Below are 24323 nucleotides of genomic sequence, written 5' to 3' on the forward strand. Positions count from 1 at the left end.
TGAAGACTTTATTACGGTCTTCCAAGACGTATTAATGTAAGATAAAGACAAGCACGTGTAAATCATTACTATAAGTTTTGATAACACGCTAAGCTATTGTAGTTTTCTTAAAGCGCCTTACACATTTATTTCCTTTGGCTTCAAATATATAACAACCTGGTAACAATGTCATCACCTTTACATCAGCAAAAAATATTCTTTATCCTACAAAAACCATTGAACAGGAACCAATTTTGGGATAATACATCAAAATAACGAACGTATAGAAGAATGATTAAAAGTTTTCTTACACACTGTTAAAATAATACGTACATTCACCTATTGGATCATGTTGCTGTTATTGTTGTTCTCTACTGGTAGTATTATCACATTCCTAGCCTTGTGGTATTACACTGATATTCTTTTTGAGTGTTTTCTTATCTACTTTTGTATCTACTAAAGGTATCTACTTAAGTGGAAGTGAGCTGTTTCATTTCTCTAAAACGAAAAAAAAAATTACACCCGAGGGTGAAATGAAACCGATTTTGGCTTCTATTCTTTTGAACACTATAATGTGTCTAAATATAACTCTCTATGAGCCTTTAACCAGTTATTGCTAACTTTGGTTTACACGAGTTTGAAAAACTTTAGTTCTGCCTGCATCTTTCCCAGCCTGTTTACTTTCCACGAGGAAAGTTGTTTAATTATAAACCCGGCGGGAAGCTGCTGGAAGAGCAGCCTACACTTACGTGCAGCTTAAGATGTTTGATTATCCACTGAGGCCATGTACAATACGCCATTTCGGAGTTCCTCCGGGCCTCTGTATCAAAACGAGGTTAAGTGCTCAGCCTTTGATATGGAAATGAATGTTCATTCTCATGCAAATAAAACTCACTTTCACAAGAAAGGTTGCGCACTTGGCCTCATTTTGAAAGTGAAGGTTTTTGGAACTCGGAAGTGGCTTATTTGTAACGTTAATGTTCTTAACGGAATTTTTCCTTTGATTGTTTGTTTTTGTTTTTGCATTTTTGCATATGCATTCATATAATAGTAAAGAGGGAAAAATGGGAAAAAAAGTTTCCTTAAGTAAAAAGGGGTGGCCTGAAATGGTTAAACAAACATATCAAGCTAAAAAGGTCTCAAAACAAAAACGTGGTAACGTGATGACTTGCAACGGTAAGCTGCGTAAAAAGTAATATATAAATTTATAGTTATATTATTTAGGGAGTTTTTGCCTTCACGTGCACATTTTTTCCAAATACGTAAAAAAGTGAATAACCTTAAAGATCTTGAAACCTTTTGTTTAAAAGATTTCGCGAAAGATTAGAAAATCGTTTGATCATGAATCAGTGCTAGCGAATGTTGCGGTAATCTCAGCGAACATCTTCATGAAACATGTTTTGTTTCAAACATAGTTTTTGATAGCGTTTTTCTTGGTGTCTATTCGGGACCAGATTTCTCTCTGATTGAAAGAGCACAAGAAGCTGAAAGTAGTCAGGTATATTGTTGCTAAGACGTTAATGTCTCACTGTAATTTCTAGTGGCTTTTTTATATGTACAACATGAACTGTAAATGTAAATAATTCCGAAAATGACTGATGGCCCTCTGCCGAATATATGAGTGCACTGAAGGCTTGCTATGGCACTCTTGACTGATTGATTCCCTACTGTAGAGTAGGCACTGGCTTTGGTGAAAGCAGCTGGAAAGCAAATAAATTAAAAGAAATTACGTTTTATGTTTTCTAGCATTGACTTAACACTAACAACATGATAGCTATTGACAGAACCATAACCATGTAAAACTAAGCTTTTGTTTATCTTCAACTGCCCATTTACACTGTAGCTACATATCTTGACAGAATAAATAGAAAGAGCCAACCCCCTTAACCCCGAAATCAAGGATGGAAGCTGTCGTGAATTGTCCTGATTAAAGTTTTCCTCAACAAGTCTCAAAACCAACTTCTCACCCTCACAACCCGTTCTTACAAAAAAAAAACCGTACCTCACGAGTGGCACGGATTTATATATCTGAAAACAATACTTCTGTTATCATGGTTGTAGTTTTAGAAGTTTACTTCACTGTTTATTTTTGAATTTTCCAACATTATATTATTTCAATTTCATAGCATTTGCCTTAGTTGCTTTAAAAAATCTTTCGGTCTGACGGGTGTATTAAGAGGGATCCCAAGACCCGAGTCCAGTACCCGAATACTTTCCGTTTAAGTCTTACCTTTTAAAGCTTTGATTCGAACATATCCACGACACTGTCCTTGACGGGGTTTCCTAGAAAGGGAAGGAAATTTAATCATTATTGTTCATTCAAATTAAATTCTCTGCCGCTAATAGACCATTTTCGATATACTAAAATTCACTCTTGGCTCCGAGGTGTGGGGAAATAAAACAAAAGAAATGTGTTATTCATTACTGAGACAACCCGCTGGAGCTGACCAAATTTGGAAGTGAGTACATTACACCATAGTTGACGTCAGTCACTCTGACGTCGATGATCTTATATTGCAATTATTGACGTCGTACAAGACCGCGGCACGGTAGCTAATATCTGTCTTGGCGTTTAATACTGCAGAGCTCAAAAAAATGCGAGACTTCACGGTTAAACTGTTTATGTCGCTGTCGGTAATTTTTGGATGCTTATAAGTATTTGTAGAAACTCGTAAGGGGTTAACCCCTTATGAGTTTCTGGTATTTGATCAAAGATAACAAGACAGAACAATACCCACTGTTCCCAAATCAAGGTCTTTTTTTGATACGTAGTCTAGCACATTATTACGTAAATTATAAATAATTCAAGGAAAGAAAACAGACAGATTCACTCTCTTAGTATTATGGGCCCCACTTTTTTAAATAGACTAAAAATGGGGTAATAATCTTTTTGTCAGCTTGTGGCTTGGATAAAAAATTAATATTAGTGACTTTATACGACAACAGTTAATAACTCAGCGAATTTTGACTATGGGGCCAGTTTAGGAAGCATTGTGACTAATTTCAGAAAAAAAATTGTCAGATTTCCTTTTTTAAAAGTGATGGAAAATATTAAATTCAATACATGTTTGAATAATAACAAATGCTCCATCCCAGGTAGACGTTTATTGGCGTCACATACCGTACGCCCAATAAATACCCAGCAGGGGAATGGACTTGCCTGGAATTATAGAACCATTCGTGGTTAATAAGGTTAATAAAAGTCAGCTTAACTTACTCATTTCTGGTAAACACGCCTTTTCTTTACACATGCACCTTCCCCCAGCGAAAAATTCGAGAATATCTTCTAGTCTTTCATCGAGTTTGCACACTGGGTTTTTTGGTGTTGTTTTACATAGAGGCCTGCACCGAGTTTTCCCATTCTTCCTGCAACGGCACTTGAGCCTGCAATCTTTGGTGATGAACACGCGACCACGCCTGTATTGCCTACCGTCTACCCGACAAAACTTTTCCTTAGGAACTAAAATGAAATAACAATGTTAGAAGAAGTTTAAAATCACAATACAGACAAATCCGGATTTGCTAAACCCACTGGAAAAAATGAAATTGATTCAAATTATCGGAACGTAAGTTAGGGAAACCGGGGGTTCGAGAAATCAGCATTCTTCGGTATGAATTCAGTTTCATGATGAAGTAAACCTCTGTACTCCAGCAATTAAATCCAATATCCTAGGGACGAAGTAATTCTGATTTCCATTGTAAGTCCTGCATAATGCTGGTAAGATTAAGAATATTTCAGAACGTTTGGAGAATTTCAAAGTTTTCCCGATGAGCTTAATTGTCTAAGAACATCCCAGTCTGCTATTACAGCGCCTCTAGGAGGCTCCTCTTTGCTGAGTGGCGGGCAGCGATAAAAGGCGGCCGATGTATTTGCAGACTCGGTCCACCCTATTTTCCTTAAAACAATCAGTATGTCCCAATTATAGGGTTTATACTGTCTCCTATGTGATGGCGGTCACGACAGCTTACTTACCAGGCACACATTCCTGTATTTCACAAGAACACCCTCGTGTTTCTCCCAAAGCAATAATGCCTCTCCCTTTGGGCCGCTTTCCCCTGCCACATTTTATCTTTGGACACGTGGGTGTACACAATATTTCCCCGTTCTCATTGCACCTGCAACTCTTTGAGCAATTTCCTAAAGTGAAGGTTTCGCCAACTTTGTATTTTCTGTTGGTATCAGGACTGTAGCAGAAAACTAGAGAAAAATAAGAGAACACATTATAGCTAACTAGTAGGTTTTTCAATCCTCTTAGTTAAAGAGATCTGTAAATAAAACGTGATTTCTGAATTTCCACTTTTATGCCTGATAGTTTGCGATATAAAAATGAGCGAGTAGTCTCTCTTTTTGGCGCCGAAAAACAAGGGAACGTCAATATCGATCTGTGCACTAGCTGGGCCTGCATGGAGTCCCCACATTGGTTTATGGGATAAGCTACCACTTCCGAACCTTATTGGAAAATCAGGTCCCCAACTAGACTCCAACTAGATTTCGGTTGCTGCATGATCTAAAATAAGGGCATCACGATCAAACGTTGGTTACTATCAATTTATTTTCAGTGCATGAAGAACTAGGACTGTTTACAACCTAAACAAAAAAGTGCCGTACCATTTTTCAAGTAAAGGGGTGGTGAAGCTATTTAATCGTGACCTTTTCACGCGCCTGTTCTGTTTTCCCCGCGCTTCGGGTGATTATGGTTGGTTAAAGACATAAAGTTCCTAAAACAAGGTGTCACTCATTTTGTTTTTCTGTTTATTTAGTCCCTTTAGGATCGCAAGGGAAATTTTTTTATTTTCCGTGCTTGATTTATAAGACTAGCCCTATAAAAGCAGCCTGTTTTCGTCTAATTTACCAAGTTTTAAATAGTGTTAATTCATTTTGATTAACAAGATGCCTGAAAAACGAAAAAACCAAAAGAAAACCAGTTATAATACTGTAATGAATTCCTAGAGTTTTATGATTATATATCTTTAACTACGATTTAATTAATGAAGTGATACCTTTTATATAAAAGAACTATTTTGTCACTCTATTCCTTTTACTCGATCGCATTCTTGTTTTGGGTGACCTATTCAGTTAGTTCTATAAACTATTTGGGTTTCCCAAACTCTGCACAATTGACCTAAAATTGAATCTTTCAATGGTTTTCCTTCGCACTCTTTTATTTTTATATTTAAAAGCACTGATTTGTATTAATTAATATTCTGTGAGTTAAAATAAAAATTGACTTGACTTGAGTCCTTAGCCATTCTCTCTTGTCCCGTTGTCTAAGTGAATTCGCCCTGCCTCAAACTTTATCGCGCTTATTCCATCTTGTTTAATTCGTCAGATGGTGACAAATTTTTTGGAGTTGAATTATTAGGGACTGTGTCAAAGTTCAGGAAAAGAAAAGAAGGTTGTTGTCTTGTGTTCCCGTCCTCGACAAAACGTGAAATTAGGCACTTTTACGTTGTAGTCGTTCAATGACGGCTAAGAAATGTGCAAAAAAGCGTAATCCATGTGCAAAGTTGTTGTGTTGACAATCCAAACCTATTGCTTTTTTGTCGTTCTCGATGCCGTCGCCGTCCATGTTGCTCCCTGGTCTCTCTCGGTGACGTCACAGCTCACAGTACAGTCCAGGATTGACCGAGCCGAGAACGCCTAAGGACTAGGCTGGCCCTAAAGGTTTGGCTGATGTGTGTGTTTGTGTGTTAGGGCTCCTACGTTCAAAACATTTGCCTCGGAAAATCTCCTTACGTCTAAAAGTAAATTTAATTTTTCATTTACGTCTGATAACTAATTAGCGTGAATCTTCCTGATTTCTTTACCCTCGATAATGTATGTGTCTTGGTCAGGACGTCATACAACAAAAGTACTATTAAATTGCTTAATGTTTTTCTTCGCCTGGAAACGACACGAGATCTTATTAAAAATTAACTGGCGCTGCCAAGGTAGGAAGGTATAGAAACAAAACTGGCCGCACATTTATCGTTTAAGTGTGTAAACAGCTCGGGAGACTTTCGTGCGACACAAGATAAAGCTGAACCCGAGCTGGGTGGGCTTATCGACTCAGAAACAGCTTTTTAGTACAATCGGTAATCCACAGCCGAGCACAAATGAAATCCTTCCGTAAATCGCCCACTTAAATTAAGGTCAGTTTTTAGCGTTCGTTTATCGAGTTGAAATTTCGAATTACTCGCTCGATAATCCCATCGGAAAACCCACTGGATCAAAACAGCAAATGATTGATGAAATGCAAAAAAGTTTTCACAGGGAACAAAAACGGAAAATTTACTTCCAGTAGTATGACTTTATACAGAGACAAAAAAAGGCAAAACTCAATTGCATGATACATGCCAAACATCCGGCCTTCGCGAATTATACCGCACACATTTTACACTACACTTGGTTAATTGGTTAATTAAAAAGCGCTAAAGCGAGAAAAGAGGACCAAATTGGTTCTTAAGTGAAGTTTTCGAGCTCTTTTGATAACTAGCGACCTCGAGCCTTTGTTATTACACCAAATAAGAAGCAAATACCCCTTTATTTGCTCAAAACGTGATGTGAATGACTTCAGTCAGCGCGGCACTCGAAAGAAAATGATTTCCCACTTACAGGTAGAATTACAAGTAACTCTCTTTGCGGCTTTTTAAGTCAAGAGGATTAGAGGAGAGGAAAGTATGCTCAAAAAGGCCGACTTGTTACAGTACATATCCGATATCATATGCTTGCTTCTTAAACACGAGCTTAAAGGGTTTTACTACTTACACATCTAATGATGTAATAGTGTCCTAGATTCAAAAGCTAACAGAACACGGCACAATGAATAAGTGTGCATCGTCGAACTTCATTGAAACATATTTATTAAGGGAATTTCTGTTTTCCAACGGTTTTTCAAGACATGTGGTATAACTTCCTCTGGCAGTGAATAAATGGAATATTTTCTAACCGTGCTAGCGCCATACATACTTAAATCACAATTGGTTAATAACCGCGGTGTCTGTGTATTGTGTATTTACTTTTCGGAGTTATTACACCAGGCTTTCCTAGAATGTATTATATTGCGCTTAATAAGGTTACAAAATTTGTACAAAGAAAGTACCGAAAAACAGCACGCAAAACAGCTGCATTAATCTTTAAGGTCATGTCAACTTCAACCAAAGTGATTCGAAGAATAGTTATTGGCAAACATGCCAAATGCTTAAACCAGCCAAAAAGGATTACTGTAACCGCATGCCTTCGCTAGTTGAACTTTTGATTTAGTACACTCGACAGTTCCCTGGCAAGTGAATGCGGATGTTTAGATCGAAAACCGTAAAATAAAGAGCAATACGAAAACAACTGTCGCCTTGAGGTGTAGGGAAACTAGCCTTAACTTCCTCAGAGGTTGAAAAGGAAAAGAGAATTTAGACAAGCGAAATCTATCTTTGTATGAATGATGTCTGTCGAGGATTGTTTTGCGCAACTTATGATAAGCCGGTTTAAAACTCTTCCTGGGGCAATTGCTAATTAGCCAAACGTGAGAAAATCTAAATGCTCAGGACTGAGTAGTTCAAAAGCTGGATAGCGCTATCATGATCCACTGGATAAATCACTATCCAGTGGGTAAATATTGTGCTATACTGTGGATAGAGATTTATCCGCTGAATAGCGCACCTTTTGAACAAAAGCGGCCAGTTCTCTAATAAACTGTTACTTCTGGATGAAAGGCGCTAGTGCTCAGTTGTTTTCTCTGCGTTTTTTCTTCTTTATTATAATGAAGGTAAGTATGTTGCCAAAAAGTACCGTTTAGTGGGACGCAATATTGCCGTTTGCAAGAGCAATGGACTCCTCCTGAACCAACTGGAACCTCATCCTCATAAAGCTCTGATCCGGGGGAGCACTGATCAGGTGACGCTTGTGGACAGAGTTCCATGCAACTAACCACACCACTAACGCTGCAATAGCACTGCAATGTACAGTCGCTTGTAATGAAAGAAGAATTTACGGGGTGCGGGTTCCGATCTCCTTTGATCACGCAGCTGGTCACATCTAATGATTAAAACAAAAAAGAATTTGAAATCATGACTCGCATTTAGCAAGTTCTTGTTACTACAAAAACAATACTTTAGAGGCTTTAAGCATCACCTTTTGAACTTGCATCTTGTGATAAACTCCTGGCGATAACTACAATGAAAAAAATTAACAGTTCAGATTAGTAATAAATAAGCAAATTAAGAGTTAAAACGGAACACGATTCTTTCCGCGTTTCTCGGAGAATAACGACTAGTCAAACTTCCTCAGGGGGAAGGTATAGACGGAGTTATAATCTCGATAGACGCCCAACGCCCCTTGTGTACAAGAATCACGTAAGGTGTGGTGTCACTTAATTGGCTTGATTTACACTAATTCATGACGAGTAGTAACAAGAAAGATATGTAAAGAAAGTCTTTTCCTGGAGAGACTTTCCAACTATCGCGGAAGGGAAACATCAATTAATACATCTAAGGTTTCGTGCAGAAATGTAGTTTTCTGGATTTCGTCTCTGTAATTCCGTTTATTGAGATTAAATTATCCTTTAACCTATTCTCTTTCGGTTTCATCACCTTTTTGCCCTAAAAACTCTCAAAGTTTGTTTTCTCTGTCTTTTTTTTTTTTCTTTCAATAAAGCAAGCCTATCTTACACTTTTTCAAAGACTGGTGTTTTAACTGGCAAGCAGAATTTAATACATTTTTAAGATGTTAGCAAATTAAAAATTTGCTTTAAAGCTTCAAAGACAGGAAGGAGGGAAAATTGAAAAATTAAGTGATAATGACAGGCTGGCCTTTTTGCAACAATTGGCAGTGAACGCTCCTGTCAAGAGAGTGTGGCAATGAAATGTATACCCTTCACGCAATCTCACTTTGAAACTTAGTAGGTTCTTGTTCTGATGAGACAAGAAGCAGATGGAAATGTAGGAATAATGACAAAACAAATTCCGGAAGCCTTTTGCTTTTTTTCTCTGGTCAATATATATTTTCCACAATCTCATGTAGCAAAAGACAGAAAATTGAAATTGAGCTTGAAAGAAGTACGTGTTACTGGTAGATACTACTAATGACGGAAGTGTTTTGTTTTCTGGACAGTCAGAAATCGTTTCTTACCTGACAAGTAATTAGGAAAAACTTAAGACTTTTATTGTAAAGGAAAAGGTCGTAAGGCAAGCTTTATTAGCATCACCTTTAATGTCTGCGAGGGAGTACAGTTACAACTTTGTCACCTGGTGATAAAAAAGGGAATTGGCATCACAGCCCAGGGCTTCTAGTCTGCCAAATGCCTTTTCGCATTCTCAGTAAACTAGTACCACGGAAAATCTGGTGATATATCAGTTTACTTGGTAAGCCGATTAACAGAGCCACAGAAATTCCGTTTCGTCGTAATGAGAAATGGCCACTCAGCGCGCAATCGTGCTGTTCTACTTGAAGTTGTTTTTGTTTTGTCAAAGGGTGTCGTCAAAATATGCTAAGCTGTAGACGTAATGAGAGAGGGATGTCGTCAATGTCATAGACTTGTTTTCCACCTACCTTCAGCGCATGCAATCGGAACAAATGATACATAAACAACACAAGGATTATTAGGAGATAGTAAAAAGTCGAATAAAGGTTCGAAAACGCCTTTTTCCTCTTTCCGTGCGAACTAGAGCTTAACGCCTTAAACGTGACCAAAAAGCGGCAGTCTCCCATCCTTGCTGAGTTGAGTGTTTTCTTTTCAACTATTCATTAATTTCATCTTTTTGTATCAAACGAAATTTATAACCGATAAGTCAACCTTTTTTTTTTGCGGTCCGGCTTTCCATAAAGGACGATAAAAGTTAATACTAAGCTGAGCTAGACTTCATGTGGGTGTTGTATCAATTGGCAAGTTGACTTTCGTTGAAAGTTTTGCCTTGCCACGCCATATAACTATTTTACATTGTCAACTGAATGATTGTGATGACAAAATAATTCCATTGTCTGTTCGCTACTTTTCTAATGCAATGCTTAGTACGCTATGGCGCATGTCATAAAGAAAAAGTCAACAAAAATGTATTTCTTGCGTTCTAGGTTCTTCTAAGTTTGTTTTTAAATCGTCTTTCATTTTCGACCATTGTAACCTACGGTAAACCCGCTGTAACATATGATTAAGTTATATAATTTGTTTAAGGACTATTGCACAATTCTCGATTGGAAATTAACTAAGGCCACAGTCTGTTCCATAATCACTTAAAGTTCTATTGCCTGCAGTTAGGCAGGAAATTCAAATACTTTCAAACTAGGCATTTTTTATTCTCACCTGAACAATGTTTTCCAAATGTCGCAAGGAACAAAACCAGAATCTGCAGTGGCAAAATATACATCGCTGTCTTGGAGGATCTTTTAAGTTTCAACCTAGAAAAAAAGCCAAATTTTAGTGGTATTTCTATTTAGCGACCAGTCGAGAGATAGCCAGACTTGCTTTTCGCGCACACCGTGTATCTAATACTATGCCGTAAATCTTCTACACTCCCTACGATCTAATTTGTATAAGTACGCATTTTTGAGAAAAAAAGAAAACAATTACCACAATACGAACTTGTTGACCATCCGAGGTTATTGGTATCGTTTGACCAATTTCTTAATTCAATGAACACTTAATACACGTATGTACATGTAATATCAACGGCCAAAAAGCATCATGGATCAGTTCACAGGATATTATTTTCCTAAGCTGCTGGAACTGGCCCATTGGCTCTGGGCCGTAGGCTTTTCAATCCGTTTATATCAGTCGGCCTAACTGGGAGCTTTTATTTGACGCTGTGTGGGATAGTGTATAATAAACGGAAGTCATTAGATGAGAGAAGGGAAAGTGCGAATCGTTATAAAAACGTATGAAATACAATTAATTTAGGAGCCGAATACATTTTCGACACAGAAACACTCGATTAATTTGCTTAAATTTCAATCAAGTCTGAACCATTGGCGTCACTAAATGCCTTCTTTGTAAATAACTGTCCTTTCAAAGCAAAATTTTTTTAAGAAATGGTATCCAGCTTGAAATCTAGAGCGTTCGATAGACCAGCAGTCGTAAACATGACATTCCTTATAGGATTTTGGCAGTTCTTGTTTCTGGTGAAGGGATTTTCAGGATTTTGAAGGCGTTCTTTAGTCTTAGTTCTTTCACATGAATTGATACCACACGCCGAGATGGGCTAAGTGCTGCCCTGTACGATTAAAGGATAAAATCTACTGTACAAATACTCCTTTTGCGGTTTGCGTATGCAGCCATGTCCATCTTATACCTGTCGAAATGCGGCGTTTTATCACGAACCTCCAAATTGGCTTAGGCTGTAAACTGCATTTTTTTAAATGTAAAACGATTTGTTCATCCGGGGATATGATTGTCAATATTTCCTGTTCCTTTATCTCCTTTGTTATTTTTCCTTCTTTTTTAAAGTACACACAAGTGCTTTTATTGTCCGTTACCTTTTGCTTCTTATTTGCGGATGTTCAACTTTGCCTATTGTCCATTAAGTTTTGTCCTGAGGGCCCCGGAAGGTGAGATGATACGTACACCCTTGGTTATATTTCACCAATCTTAAGTTATAGAGCTTTTTCACTCAAGTGACCAGCAGCTTTGCAAATTTATTGGAACAAACGAGAGTTTTTACATGAGAAGAAGGTTAAAACTTTCACAACTGGTTTGGGACACCAACATGGCCGCCGTTTCATTGTATTGGGACACCAATGTGTCCGCCGTGACGTCATGTGAAAATGCTCTTGTTCTGTTCTTTTTCTTGTATTTTTGATACTGTTTATTTCCCCCTCAGTGTCTGTGTCAACCGGATAGACCTCACGACGAAACAGAGATATTTCAAACACAAGCGGAGAATGCTTTCGTGGTTTTAAAGTTGCTTTTCTGAGCTCCAGTTCTTATTTGAAAGCTCAGTGGAAATTACGTTTTAAGGGTTTGGAAAAAAATTCTAAAAAATCGTTATGAGACTTATTTCTCCATGGCCAATGTTAAAATAGGTCCGCAATGCGTGCAGATGTGGCTTACGATTTACAAGGATAACCTTAAATGTTGTAAAAATTGAAAGGAATTAAGCAATGAAATGATAACAGACATAAATAAGTGAATAAATAAATAAATAAATAAATAAATAAATAAATAAAAAGTAAACATCGTTTTAGTGGTAGCATATTTCATGAAGTAGCTCTCGACTCGTCTACCTCAAATTCAGTTACCAAAGTCCTATCGAGTGAAAACTTTACCTTGGCACAGTTTTTTTTATTTTATGTAACTAAATTAACTTAATTCTGATTGATAACCAGGAACTGGCGGGATTACCTTTGGCCTAAATCCCTACCTATTAGTTACCCAGGCAACCATATTGTCCGTTTGGTAACAATGGCTGATAATGACTTCGTGGATGGCTCGAGCAGAACTATTTTAGACCCTGTTTACATAAAGTGGGGGACCCGGTCTGGGGGGGTAGGTTTCTTTTGTTTTGTGTCCTCCAGAGCGTGAAAACAAAAGAAACCAACCCCACTAGACCGGGGTCCCCCACTCCATGTAAACAGAAATCCTGACGGAATGTATTGTTTTCATAGAAAACATTTTAGCAGATGCCTTGGTTGAGCTGTTCGAGTGTTTTTTCATCTGCTGATAAATGATTTCGAGTTTTAGGTTCTACATGTACACAAGAGACTAGCGGCGGGGGGTGGGAGAGGGGGGGGGGGGATTTGTGGCAAAAAGCCGGTGGAATGACCAACAGGCTCTTTAAGTCCTTTATCAATTATCTAAATCTAGAATTGGAGAGGAAACAGAAGGATAGTGTTATCATATTATCATTGTAATCATGATAAATTTCCGGAATTCTAAAGGTTGCGTTCGATTATCCGTATTCCGGGACAGCAATACAGATAAATTTTACAAATCCCTCTCACCTAGATTTTAGGAACCCCGGAATACCAGTGGCGGCCATCTTAACACTGTATTTCAACCAGACTTGCATTTTTTACGGTGTAACGAAGGCCTGAAGAAGCGAGTTGATTCCTTTTATTCTTATTCCGGAAAATCGTTAAACGAACGAGCCCTTACTTTCTAACATAGAAAAATATATCTGCTTAAAAGATAATCAATGATTTCAAAGGAACAAATCAATGATAAATTGTTTCTTTAGTATAGAGCATTAGTGTAAAATGACAATCAATGTTTTGCGTCCAGTTGGGAATCACTAAAAACCTCGATGAAACTGCTTATTATCCCCCACTGACTTAGAAATTTGTCTTATTGATAGAAAGGAAATGTAATGATGGATGGCCAGAAAGATATCTTGTAAAAAATGTTCGGTAATTTTCTAGACTTTTCGATTTCCGCTGATAAATTACTAGTTTCCATAAGTGTCCAATCGCTTTCAATTGTTTGTGTCTTGAGGCAATATTGTAATCTTGTCCAAATATTTTCGTGACAATTTTTACTTTACTTCAGTTTTTGCTGAGGCAATAAAATGCGCCATATAAGAGTGATCACTTTCTCTATTTAATCTTTCTAAAAGCCGGATTTAAGAGTAATTATGTGGTTAAATGATTTTCTGGAATGTACGTAAAATCTTAAAAAATCAGCTCTGTTTGTGTTAAGGAAAGAAGGCCCAACCGCCGACGGTCTGCTAAGTGTGAAAAAGACTTTGAAACGAATAAATGATTATCAATAATATCATGTCCTAATAATTCAAACAAAGCTTACAGCAAATTGAAGAAGAAGCATAATCGAAAAAGCGTCTAAACTGGTAAAATAAAAAGCAGTACAAGAAAACTGAGAATCTCTCATTGCATATATTAATCCTTTTGTTTTGGCCTCTCTTGATAATGAGCTCCAAAAACAAAACCGCGTCAAGTTATGCGATTAAAAAATGGACTTGTTCCTGATTCTACCCAAGGCTAAATAGGATTTCACCATTCAGTCCAGTTTTGATCACTTGCCATTAATATTTACAGTAAACATTGTGAGTATTTCGTAGTTGTTCACCCTTCTCTTACTAAAATCTAAAAAGCCTTACTCTGCATTTAATCGCATTGCCGCCATTTAGCCAGAAAATTTGTCTAGCTTTTTCCTTTCAGACACTTAGCACATTACACAAATCCGAAAAACAAATAAGAAGTCTTAATCTGCAGCTGAGGTAGTATTATACTATTTAAAATCAACGGGCGAAGATTAAAATGCAAACTATCTTATAGTAATGACAATAGAAATGATGAAAAAACAAATAACAATCGAAAAAAAGGGATTCACATTTCTAAGATAGAAAATTCTACTCCATCGGCCAAGTAGAACACTTTCAACTTATTTATTTATTAATTTATTTGATATTTATTTAAAGCGAAGCAAAATGACGTAAAGCACATTAGGGACACAATGGCGGAACGGTCGAAATTGTTTTTCTAAAAAATTTAGAATGATAAATGTCGGAACGGCCGGGGACTAGAAGAGCATTAGTGAATTGACAGCACATTTTGTCACGTGAGAAAACTATGAGTAGAAAATGGCTGGGAATGGCAATGAAGGTAAAAGCGCGAAATCTTTCAACCATATAAGGTCCGATTTGATCGTTGGACGAGATAGTTTTGCGGCATTGCAAACAACTCATTTGCATTCAGGTCAACCAAGACAGAAACCACAGACGATATTACAATAGTTTATTGTACTTTCGAGCATCCAAAACACCATGTACGAGAGATTCCATAAATTAACCTCATAACTGCAAACCAGCAAACTGAAATTGTTTCAAGAAAATATCACAGATAAGCCAGTTACTGTGGACCCGAAGAGTGAAATGGGTTCTACCTAATTTCTTCTCATGAAAACACAGAGCATACTATATATTCATCCCAGATTAAAATGATTGTGTTTTTAACTGAAGTTCTAAATCGTTTTTCACAATAGAATATCGTCATGTCTGACAATTGTACTTGTAGACTAAACACACAGATATTGTATCTTTACAAAGCCACAAGTTTGTCTGGTTTGTGTAGCATGATCACTAAACTGATATTTACCTTTGAGGGTATTTAACTCACAATCTAGGGGAAAATATTTTGTCTGAAGACTAAACAATATGCGATTAGTTCCTGAAAGGATGAGGCAATTATTACTCAAGGCTTTTTTGAGGAACGACAGATGGCAGCAGCCGTAATTACGACTAATCCTACCGCCCACTGAAGAAATGAAATTTGTTTTCCAAAAGCATCAGGGGCCATCGGGCGTCGCAGACAAATTAGTCAAGTCTAGTATTATGCATCGGTTGACGCAGTATCGAACGTTTCCTATCCCTTTAGTACGACCTGGACGGCAGAATAAAGTTGTCAAAACAAACATTTTAAAGTTACATGCGCAAAAAACGGAGAATTTGACTAATGAAAAAAAGGCAGAGGGATTTTTATTCCTGGCGTTCTTGAAGTTTTTGGGACAGTCAAGTGAATACCTTGGAGCATTCGGTTTCATCGTCACCAGATAAAAAGAAAAATGCATTTTTGCGTTTTCAATTTCCTTATTCTCTGGCTTGGAGAGCTCATTTCCATTTGTTAGCAATTTCCTTGTTTTAAAGACCGTTCCCTTTTAAATCTGACCTCATGTTATCAATTATTGATTCAATTAATTAAGACATCGGTTGGAATAGCAAAAGATCAATAACTTGGAGAGTGTCGCCGTCGTCGCTTCGTGTTTATCTGAAGCCCTTGTCCTCTTGCGGGACCGGAGAGAATCTGTTAGAGTACTGATGATGGTGCCAAAATAAAAAACATTCACGTCCGTCAGTGCTGTACGTTGTCAACAGAGCAATTCAGTCATGCCTCCACAAAGTGACACGTTACGAACTATTCGATACTTTTGTTGAGTTCATTAATTAACACTTGAAATAACTTACAAACAACGCTTTCAGAGTCTTTAGCGAAATGGAACAGATTTGAAATTACTTGTACATTATAGCGTGCGGGAGCGGAAATAGTCGAAATAAGGGTAGTTTAATGGAGTTGCAAGGCAAGAGACTGCAAATGTGTTAGTCGATGAGTGCATTTTAGTAAGCTACCGGAAAAAAGGTGAGTCGACTTCGGCGGATTATTTAGTTTAAATACCAAATTTCTTACATTCTCTTTGTATAGATATGACAGGAAATATCGAACAGCATCACTTAAAAACTTAGTGTAATTAAAAACAAAATTGAGTGAAACTTAGTATTCAGCTACAAAAAGGAAGGCGGCACCTGTGTTCTAAGATACTTTCTCTTAGTTCAGTATTCATTTTTTATTATGAGTTAACACTTTTTACTCTGAGGCCATGATACGCACACAGCTCTGAAATGATAAAGATTTTATCACGCGTTACAAATTGTGAAGACATGACACAAACGAAATTCGGTAAACGTTGTATAAACAGTGAAAGTGAAGTCCAAGATCATAGATGATCGATTTTGTTGCCATGTCTATGAGGAGATGATTTTTAGGTATTAAAACAAATAAATAAAAGGACGAAATGAGATCACTTTAGGTTAGAACACCGAATTCCGAAAAGCCAAAAATAATCAGTTTGTCATTATATAACTCTATACCAGAGTTGTAATTTCGTAATAAAAGGGGCTATAGAAAACCAGTTAAAATAACCCGCATATCGAAGAGGAAGATCCACAAATTGAAATTTTACGCTTGTTTTTTTAAGCTGTGAGAGAACAATAGTAACATAGATCGAGTTAAGATAGCATGTTTTGCACGAACCTACGAGTAACAGTTTTAATATAGTTGGTAATATTGTATCAACTATTTGCTGAATTTATCTACGACAAAACTAAGAAATAAAGCAATATTAACATCAGACTATCCATGTTTATTTCAAGATGCTACCATTATAATTTTGACTTGATTAATAAATTGAATCTTTAACCAGTACCACTAGTACTTGGCAACATTTGGTCGTCACTTAATAGTTGGATCCACTGAGCGCTAAACACCAAACGTTTAGGGTAGCTAAAACAATGTGTTTTGAATTTAAAGGCCTACAAGCGGACTAGAAACAGCAAGGTAAGGAAGATTTTTTAGAAACATTTAGAGCAAATTCGATGGTTTTTACCTTGAATGTGTGATGGTGCCCTTTCGTCTTTGCGTGAACCCGCGAGTACCACTGAGAGAACGTGATGTGCAACGTAAAGTGCGCCAAGTCGAAAACTCGACGAAGCTTTAATACTTTATATCTTGACTTTGATCCGTTGAATTTCCTGTGCAGGAGGTATCCAGTTACCAAGATGCTTGTGTTAAGTAATATTCTCAATCAACAGCAAAGCAAAAATCAACTACATAGGAAATGGGATTTGCGAACGGATGATCCTTTAACCACAGATAACACCGAATAATTGATTCGGAGCATGCTCGCGGCAACAAACAACCAGCAATGAAATGCTTTCAAAAGAGCTCCCCTTGGAGAATGGAGCGGGAATGACGAGGTAAGCGCAATGCATTTCCTGTAAAAGGATGTTATGGATTTTCGTCCACATCATTTAGGAACTGTGACAATTTCAATACTTTTCATCATATTGCATTGACCAAGCGCAGTATGTCAACAGTTCAACACGCCCACTTGCTCACGCGCGCGCGTGGACAAATTCCCGGGATAAGTGATAAACCTTACTTTCGGATTAGGGCTGTGAAGCAAATCATGACGAATTGTTTAACTTCTGGTAAGGGTGTCAAAAGATTTTGGTTTTAAGTGACTTTGTTCTTAAATTATATAAAAAAAATTGACAAATAAAATTTTTATCCTCTACTTATACAAAGAGCGCGACTCAAAAGAGCCTGGAAAGAGGAACGCCCCTAGCAAACAATACCAAAGCCTCCCCCACCCCCCTGAGGGGGAGATAAGGCAAGACTCAGCTGAAGACTTGAAAGTCATAAAAAGTAACTCAGGTTTCGCTCAGCAAACTAAGACATCTACGCAAGTTAGAGGCCGAATGAGGGCTAATGATTTCGAGCGACACATTAACGGCTGTTTTGTTCTTCGCTTGGGGCGTAGTAGGACAAATAGCCGGCGTGGCAGCGTCGAAAGGAGTGGGAGATTCAAAAAGGAAAAGAGATGGGGGATTGGGGATTCCCTTCGCCCCTGCCTCCCTCTCCCCCTCCGGTTTTTGGGCCTGCCACGCGGGCTACAGTAAAAACGAGAAAATACACGCTCTCTTCTTCTACTGACATGACATAGATTGTATGGTGATAACAGGAGATAATGATCTTCTAGCACCTGCAGACGTCTCAGATCTCGATATCGTAAATATCGTACACTTCGTACTTAGTCTTCTTTAGGTTTAACTGGGGACAATTCACAGAAAATGTTATCCTCCGGTTTCGCATCAAGCTGTGCCTTTTCTACACTCAATACCACTTCTCATTGTCTTCCTTATTTTTGAGCATTATTTTTCCCTTAGCTTTTCCCATATACTCTACTGTACTTAAAACTTTTTTTGGCTTTTTTAGTATCACAATTATTGCAGTAAATGCATTGCTTGAGTTGTGGCAATGTGGCAAGCGAAGAAACAAACGACAAAACTGGATACGGCTGGAACAAAGAAACCTCTTAACCCAACACCAACAAAAAGATTAGTTTTAGCTTATTGAAAGAATTTCGGAGGAGATTGCTTTGAAAACAAAACGTAAACATTCGAAGTCACGTTTTCGCCCGAGGCCGCCGCCATCGCACGTGCGGCAGTCGCTGGATGACGCCGCAAGCACGAATCTCCAAGTGTGATGGTGTCATTTCGTAAAGCGGGGCAAGAGGCTAATCTCGCGAATGTTACATGAACTTAAAAGGGAAATTTTGCTGAAGAGAGGCTTGCATTATCCTTCTTTTATCTCCAGCAGGGCACGCACTGTGTTTTTGGTTCGGCTACGAGCACAAGGAGTGGGGATAGGTTTCTTAAGATCTTTTTTTTATTATCATTGGATATACGGATTGAAAAAAAACAAGCATTATCCCCTTCCCCTCTTCCAGTAAATAACAAAAACAAACAAACAAGCAAAAACGGCCTCTTGACTCACTGGAAGATACCTATCTATATTATCGAATTTGAACTCGAGTAGGATTTTCGAGTTTTAGGATTTTCGTATTGGAGTTATTATATCTCGTCGGCTCACCGCTATAATCAATCGAAACAAGTACTCTCCACTAGGACATTGTAGATAGGAGCAAGATAAGGCTTATAAGCATTAAATGAATGTGGCTCATTAAATTCTAAAAAACCGAAGAAGAAAAAGAAACAGCGAAGTGGTGGAGGGCGCCTTACCACCAACTTTCTTTCAGATTACCCCGTCACTGCCCATGCATCAAACTTCGATTTTGTGACAGGATGTCGCAAATTCAAAGCATTCGAAGGGTTTTACGGAACCTTATAAATACAAGTGAATGGCCAGTAGTTTAAAGAAAGTTATTTTGTGGGTGGAAGGAGGGGAACGACAACACGTTTTTACCTATTCTCGCCTATCCCTACCAGGGGTAGACCATGCAAACACTTAATCTTTGAACTTCGCGTGATTTACTATTTGCGCAAAGTAAAACAGGAAAAGTAATTAAAATAAGTGTTCGTGATGATTTGTTAGCTGAAGTGAAAGTCTTGTAAAAACAATTCAACCTCACCTTTTTAACTTAAATCCCAGATGAGCCCTCATTAATTAAACCACATACCCGACCGCATATTTTTCCTGCATCCACTTCATCCGAACCGTGCACGGATAGCGCGATTTGAGTTTACTCATGAGTAAATAAAAGTACGATCATATCTTCACGTACGCGTGCATCTCAATCAATACCTCATTATATGTCAGCCAAGAATGATTCTATAAGGTCACTTTCAATAGGTCCGGAATGCCAGTATTTTCCATAATCGCCGTAATTATACAGTTAACCGCCACTGCAAGCGTGCGCGTTCTGAATCATGTCTCACAGTTCTTTAAGCTTAACATCGTGCTGAGCAAGTGACACGAGCGGGGACCGACAACTGATCCATCCCGGTAGAGCTTGTGGCTACACCTTTGTTTCAAAGAAAAAAAAAGATCGGAGCTTAAGTTTTAGAAGAATGATGAAGTGGAAATTTATCTTTTAAAAAAACTTCATTGATCGAGCCTTAGTCGCCATCTTGTTAATTCCCTTATAAATGCAGTTTAACGTCCATGTAACAGGAAAAGAAATATCATTAAGTTCGATAACAAAATGTTCCGGTTAGGTTTATAAATTCAGTTAAACTATAAAAATTGCTCTTTGATCACGAATTAGAAATAGGAAAAGGATAACAACTTCTGTCTCTGTGACTTGGACTGGAAACACCGAAACTGCAGGTAACGATCGCTTTCCTTTTATGAGTTCACGTCGAAATTACTACCCTTACAAGGGAGGACTCGCCGTAACTCCTGTTACGGTATTACAGTGGGATGACTTTCCGTGGAGGTACTTTCAGACTCGATGGTCCAGTTCTTGAATCGGTTGCGTTTAATGTTGACAAAAAGTTAAATTCAAAAACAAAACAAAAAAAGAGAAGAACAAGAAAAAAGAAAAAGAAAACCCTCACGGAAGTTACACATTCACCCCCTTTGTGAAGCACTCGAGTTTTAATGAACAATATACTCCTGTTTGAACACAACTTGGAAAGAAAGGAAAGGTTTGTTGTATATATTATTTTACTTGACGTGAAATCGGACTACCACTACATTCAGCACAGCGGGCAGTTAGGCTAGAATGGTAGGAAAACTCGCTTCTATAAGCCTTCAACAATTTCATTTGTTTTTGGTCAGAATTAAGATAGGAAATAACAAATTTAGAGGTCAGTGGCCCGACTTACCCGACCCCTAAGGAGGTGTACTTCCGCCCGCAGCATATAAGTTATTGTAAGATTACTTAAGTTACAGTCGGTTCTACCCGGCCGGCCGAGCTTGATTGGGTTCCCCTAACGGTAATTAATTAAGCCTCCCCTCCTCCCTTGGAGCAATCGTCCCCCTCAGTTGACGGAGTGTTTTTAGTTACTCTCGACACCTCGACAAGACTAAAAAACCTGTAGAGAAATGAGTTTTAAATATGGTCGTATTAAACCAGTCACGTAATAGCTTTCTAATAGCCAAACAAGCCTCGCTTCTTGGATTTCAATGACGGCGAAAAACGGGTTCATCCGTCCCATCAAAGGCGCCGAATATAAAGAACTTCCTCCTACGTGTTAATTTCCATTGATAAGGGGGGTATAATCGATTCGTAAACATTCAGGATTGATTATAAAATCTAGAAACGGAGTCTGTTTTTTTCGCTCAGTTTGACAGATTAACGCGATGAAACAAATTTGAGGAATTTCCTTGTCTGAATTTGGTCAAAGCATATTTGAACGTTACCCATTTGTGACTTGCTTAGGGGGGAATCACAGAGGCCCGTCTCTTTTGATAAGAAGCTGAGTGTCCGTCTCTTGCTTACACCCACCATTGTATCCCGTCAAGGCTTATTGTACGTCTGAACAAACTCAAAATATATACACTGCCTCCCATATTATATCGACGAGTCTGACTTTCCAACACTCACTTTAAAGTAGTCAAGATCGAAGATTTTAAACAATTTAAGTATTAAGTAAATCAAAATTACGACAGTCGACTACCATTTGATAAATGATTCCGGATAAATTCCAAAGAAAGTTGACTCGTAAAGAAAATCTAGCTAATTTAAAAAGTCTCCAAATGCATGGATCGTGGTAAGAAACGGATAGAGAAAAACACGATGGCTTAGGATTATAACAGAGCAATGAAGAAAGCCTCTTCTTAGATTTAAAAATATTGATTAGCTAGATCTGAACATATTCTTATTTTCATTTGTAGATTGCTTCACAATTATAACAGCAGAGTATCTTGATCTATATCCATATTTGAGGTTAACATTGACATGGTTTAAAATCGCACCAGCTATTGGTATGCGAAGATTGACCATGTAAGGGCTTGAAGAACTGTCCCATGCTTCATGCATTGTACCGTCAGATATCCCCGCTGAAAATGTTTCTGCCAAACTGTATAACATAATTTATACACAAACGTTGATGAGCAGAAGATGTACTGTCTGATATGTCCCTTGGCGTTTCCTATTTTTTGGGAAAAATTCCTTTAATTTCTAACGCCCGTTTTAAAATTTTTAAGCTGACAGAATGATAGACGCTTATCATAAGTAAATACGTAGTTTCACAGCTTTTTTTAATTTCCGTTGGAACTTTCTTAGGATAGAAAAAATATACAGAACTGCTTAGAGGGTCGTGGATATGACTGAGCATTCGCGGAGAAGTCAACATTGTGTTTATAGAACGTATTTGACAACACTACTAATCCCTGTTTTTATTAGGGTTTGGTCTTCTATGCATACGTTCAAAGACCCACCCGCCGTTAATGTGTGCTTTGGTGGTGATTAGAATGTCATTTGCTGATTTTTCCCTGTTTTTTTTTTCCGTACGATGTTAGAATCAAATCATTAATCACTAGGTTTTAGAGGTTATGTTAAATACCTAACCAACGCGGCTTTGATGAAATGTCGGACATTAAACTGCGTTCATTCCAATGTTGATGATAGTGTTCAGGTAATAAAAACAATATGCAAGAGTGTCAATAAAAAACAGCAATGGCATGAGTTTGCAACTGGCGCTCAGCACTGAAATCCAAGACAGTATTGGATTCTGGATTTCCACGCTGTGGATTCCGGATTCCAAGTACTTGATTCTAGTCTTTGTCAGTGGAACTTGGATTCTGGATTCCAATCCTTAGTAGGATTCCGGATTCCTCGAGCTGTATTCCGGGCGCGATCCATTCAACCAAAATTCTGACCGGTCCGACCGGGAAAAGTGGTCCACCTCAAAAGGTGGACCTGTTTTTTCGAAACTTTTCCTGTTGGACAGAACCGATCCATTGAGTTTTGGACCGAAATTTCTGGAAATTTTGGTTGAATGGATCGCACCCCCGGATTCCACATGCAAAATTTTCCGGGATTCCGGATTCCACGAGCAACAATTACGCGGATTCCGGAATCCACTGATTGCAGCAAATGGAGCGAGATCGTGCGTTAATAAACCTTATACTATACCAGAACACTCAAGTGAAAGAGGGTCAAAGCTTAACTTGTCGTTGTATTTCGTCCACAGTCAAAACCACAACTACCATAAAACTTTAACTTGACTCTGATTAAGGTCATGTCATGGAATTGCTGAAACAACAATCTTTACCGCATTGCATGTTTACCCGGCATAAATCAGTATTTCAATTCATCGGCGATTACCAAGAAAACCGGGTCAACGATGGCAAAGTGATGGGATCTTGGCAACCCGAGCAGAGTAAAGGAAGCATGGCTGACACAGCAGACTTCGAGATGTAACTCAGTGGGGTGAGACATTGCTCCAGTAAAAGAATTGTAGTAAAGGAAGCACGTAAAATCTTCATGACTTCGTCTTTTAGCGGATCTTCGATCGAAGAGATCTTAACGTACTTTAAGTGGCACTAGTTGCATCCGTTACCATCAAATATTAAAAAAATTGGTTTGCTTCACATGTTGCTGACTTAATGTGTGCACCGCCGGTTGCCATTAAAAAAACGTCACATTGACTTTTCGTATAAATAGCATTCAGTGTGTTCGGTTAAAAGTAAAATTAAAGCAAAAAACCCTCAGAAACAACTTGACCCTTGTGATCTAAATTAATTACTCTGTAAAATTCTAAAACAGTCGCTGGGGAAATTGGTTAGCACATGCAAGTACGCAGTCCACGTACCTGTCCAGTTAGCCAATCCTGAGCAGCTTCCAGAATTTGGCATAGAGCACGAACTTTGAGCATTAAGGGTATATTACTGAACGTTACTGAAAATGGTAACATGGAGTTCATTTTCACGTATACAACAAAGGCATTGGAATTAAACCGTTTTTTTCAATTCAGCAGCTCGAAACTCAAAATCTCAGGTCAATTGAGGTGTATTAAAAAGTCCCCAATTTTAAGTTCATTTGTGTAACTCCTAATTTGTGCTTTACGGTTACTGTTACTATAAATATAAGAATCACTAACAACTAAAACTAATAATTAAATGACAAAAAGTCATATAATTTGTGATAGCATTATGTTAAAAGCATAAATTTTCAAAGCGTTCTTAGTATTTTACTGATAGGTCCTTATACGTAACTGATTTAACTGATGTCGGCATTTGCCTAGAACGACGTTTAGGAGACGGTTACAGACCTATACCGTCAATTCATTACAAGGAACGTTAAATAATTCTCATCCGCTGCAAGCACTGAATCTCCAGCATAAGATGAAAAGGGAAGATGCGACAGATTAAACTTATTACTGGCACATTTGAACACAATGTT

General features: G+C 38.0%; 1 protein-coding gene across 7 annotated transcripts; it reads right to left on the minus strand.

The window, feature by feature from the left end:
- Positions 1–102: 102 nt before the first annotated feature.
- LOC140947912 (uncharacterized) lies at positions 103–23761 on the minus strand. Of its 7 annotated transcripts, XM_073397135.1 has the most exons (9): positions 19602–19692; positions 17055–17199; positions 10251–10345; positions 8087–8125; positions 7745–7990; positions 3953–4177; positions 3197–3439; positions 2210–2262; positions 103–1679 (listed from the first exon to the last, which is right to left on the minus strand). In XM_073397135.1, exons 3-8 carry the CDS (start codon positions 10312–10314, stop codon positions 2213–2215), a joined length of 867 nt encoding a protein of 288 aa, XP_073253236.1. In that variant the 5' UTR covers positions 10315–10345; positions 17055–17199; positions 19602–19692; the 3' UTR covers positions 103–1679; positions 2210–2212. The 7 variants fall into 7 exon arrangements, with proteins under 7 accessions (XP_073253236.1, XP_073253238.1, XP_073253235.1 ...); XM_073397137.1 differs by lacking the exons at positions 17055–17199; positions 19602–19692 and adding an exon at positions 23734–23761; XM_073397134.1 differs by lacking the exons at positions 17055–17199; positions 19602–19692 and adding an exon at positions 19775–19795.
- Positions 23762–24323: the final 562 nt, after the last annotated feature.

This window comes from Porites lutea, chromosome 9, assembly GCF_958299795.1.
Source record: "Porites lutea chromosome 9, jaPorLute2.1, whole genome shotgun sequence".
NCBI classification, from domain to species: domain Eukaryota; kingdom Metazoa; phylum Cnidaria; class Anthozoa; order Scleractinia; family Poritidae; genus Porites; species Porites lutea.

Bases quoted from the DNA above. Each gene is read 5' to 3' on its own strand.
- LOC140947912 (XM_073397130.1), bottom strand. From the start codon at position 19,633: ATGAGGGCTCATCTGGGATTTAAGTTAAAAAG. The intron at 7,991-8,086 runs GTGATGCTTAAA...TTTAATCATTAG, and splicing joins ACAAGATGCAAGTTCAAAAG to ATGTGACCAGCTGCGTGATC. The intron at 2,263-3,196 runs GTAAGTTAAGCT...TTCCCTTTCTAG, and splicing joins GGCGTGTTTACCAGAAATGA to GAAACCCCGTCAAGGACAGT.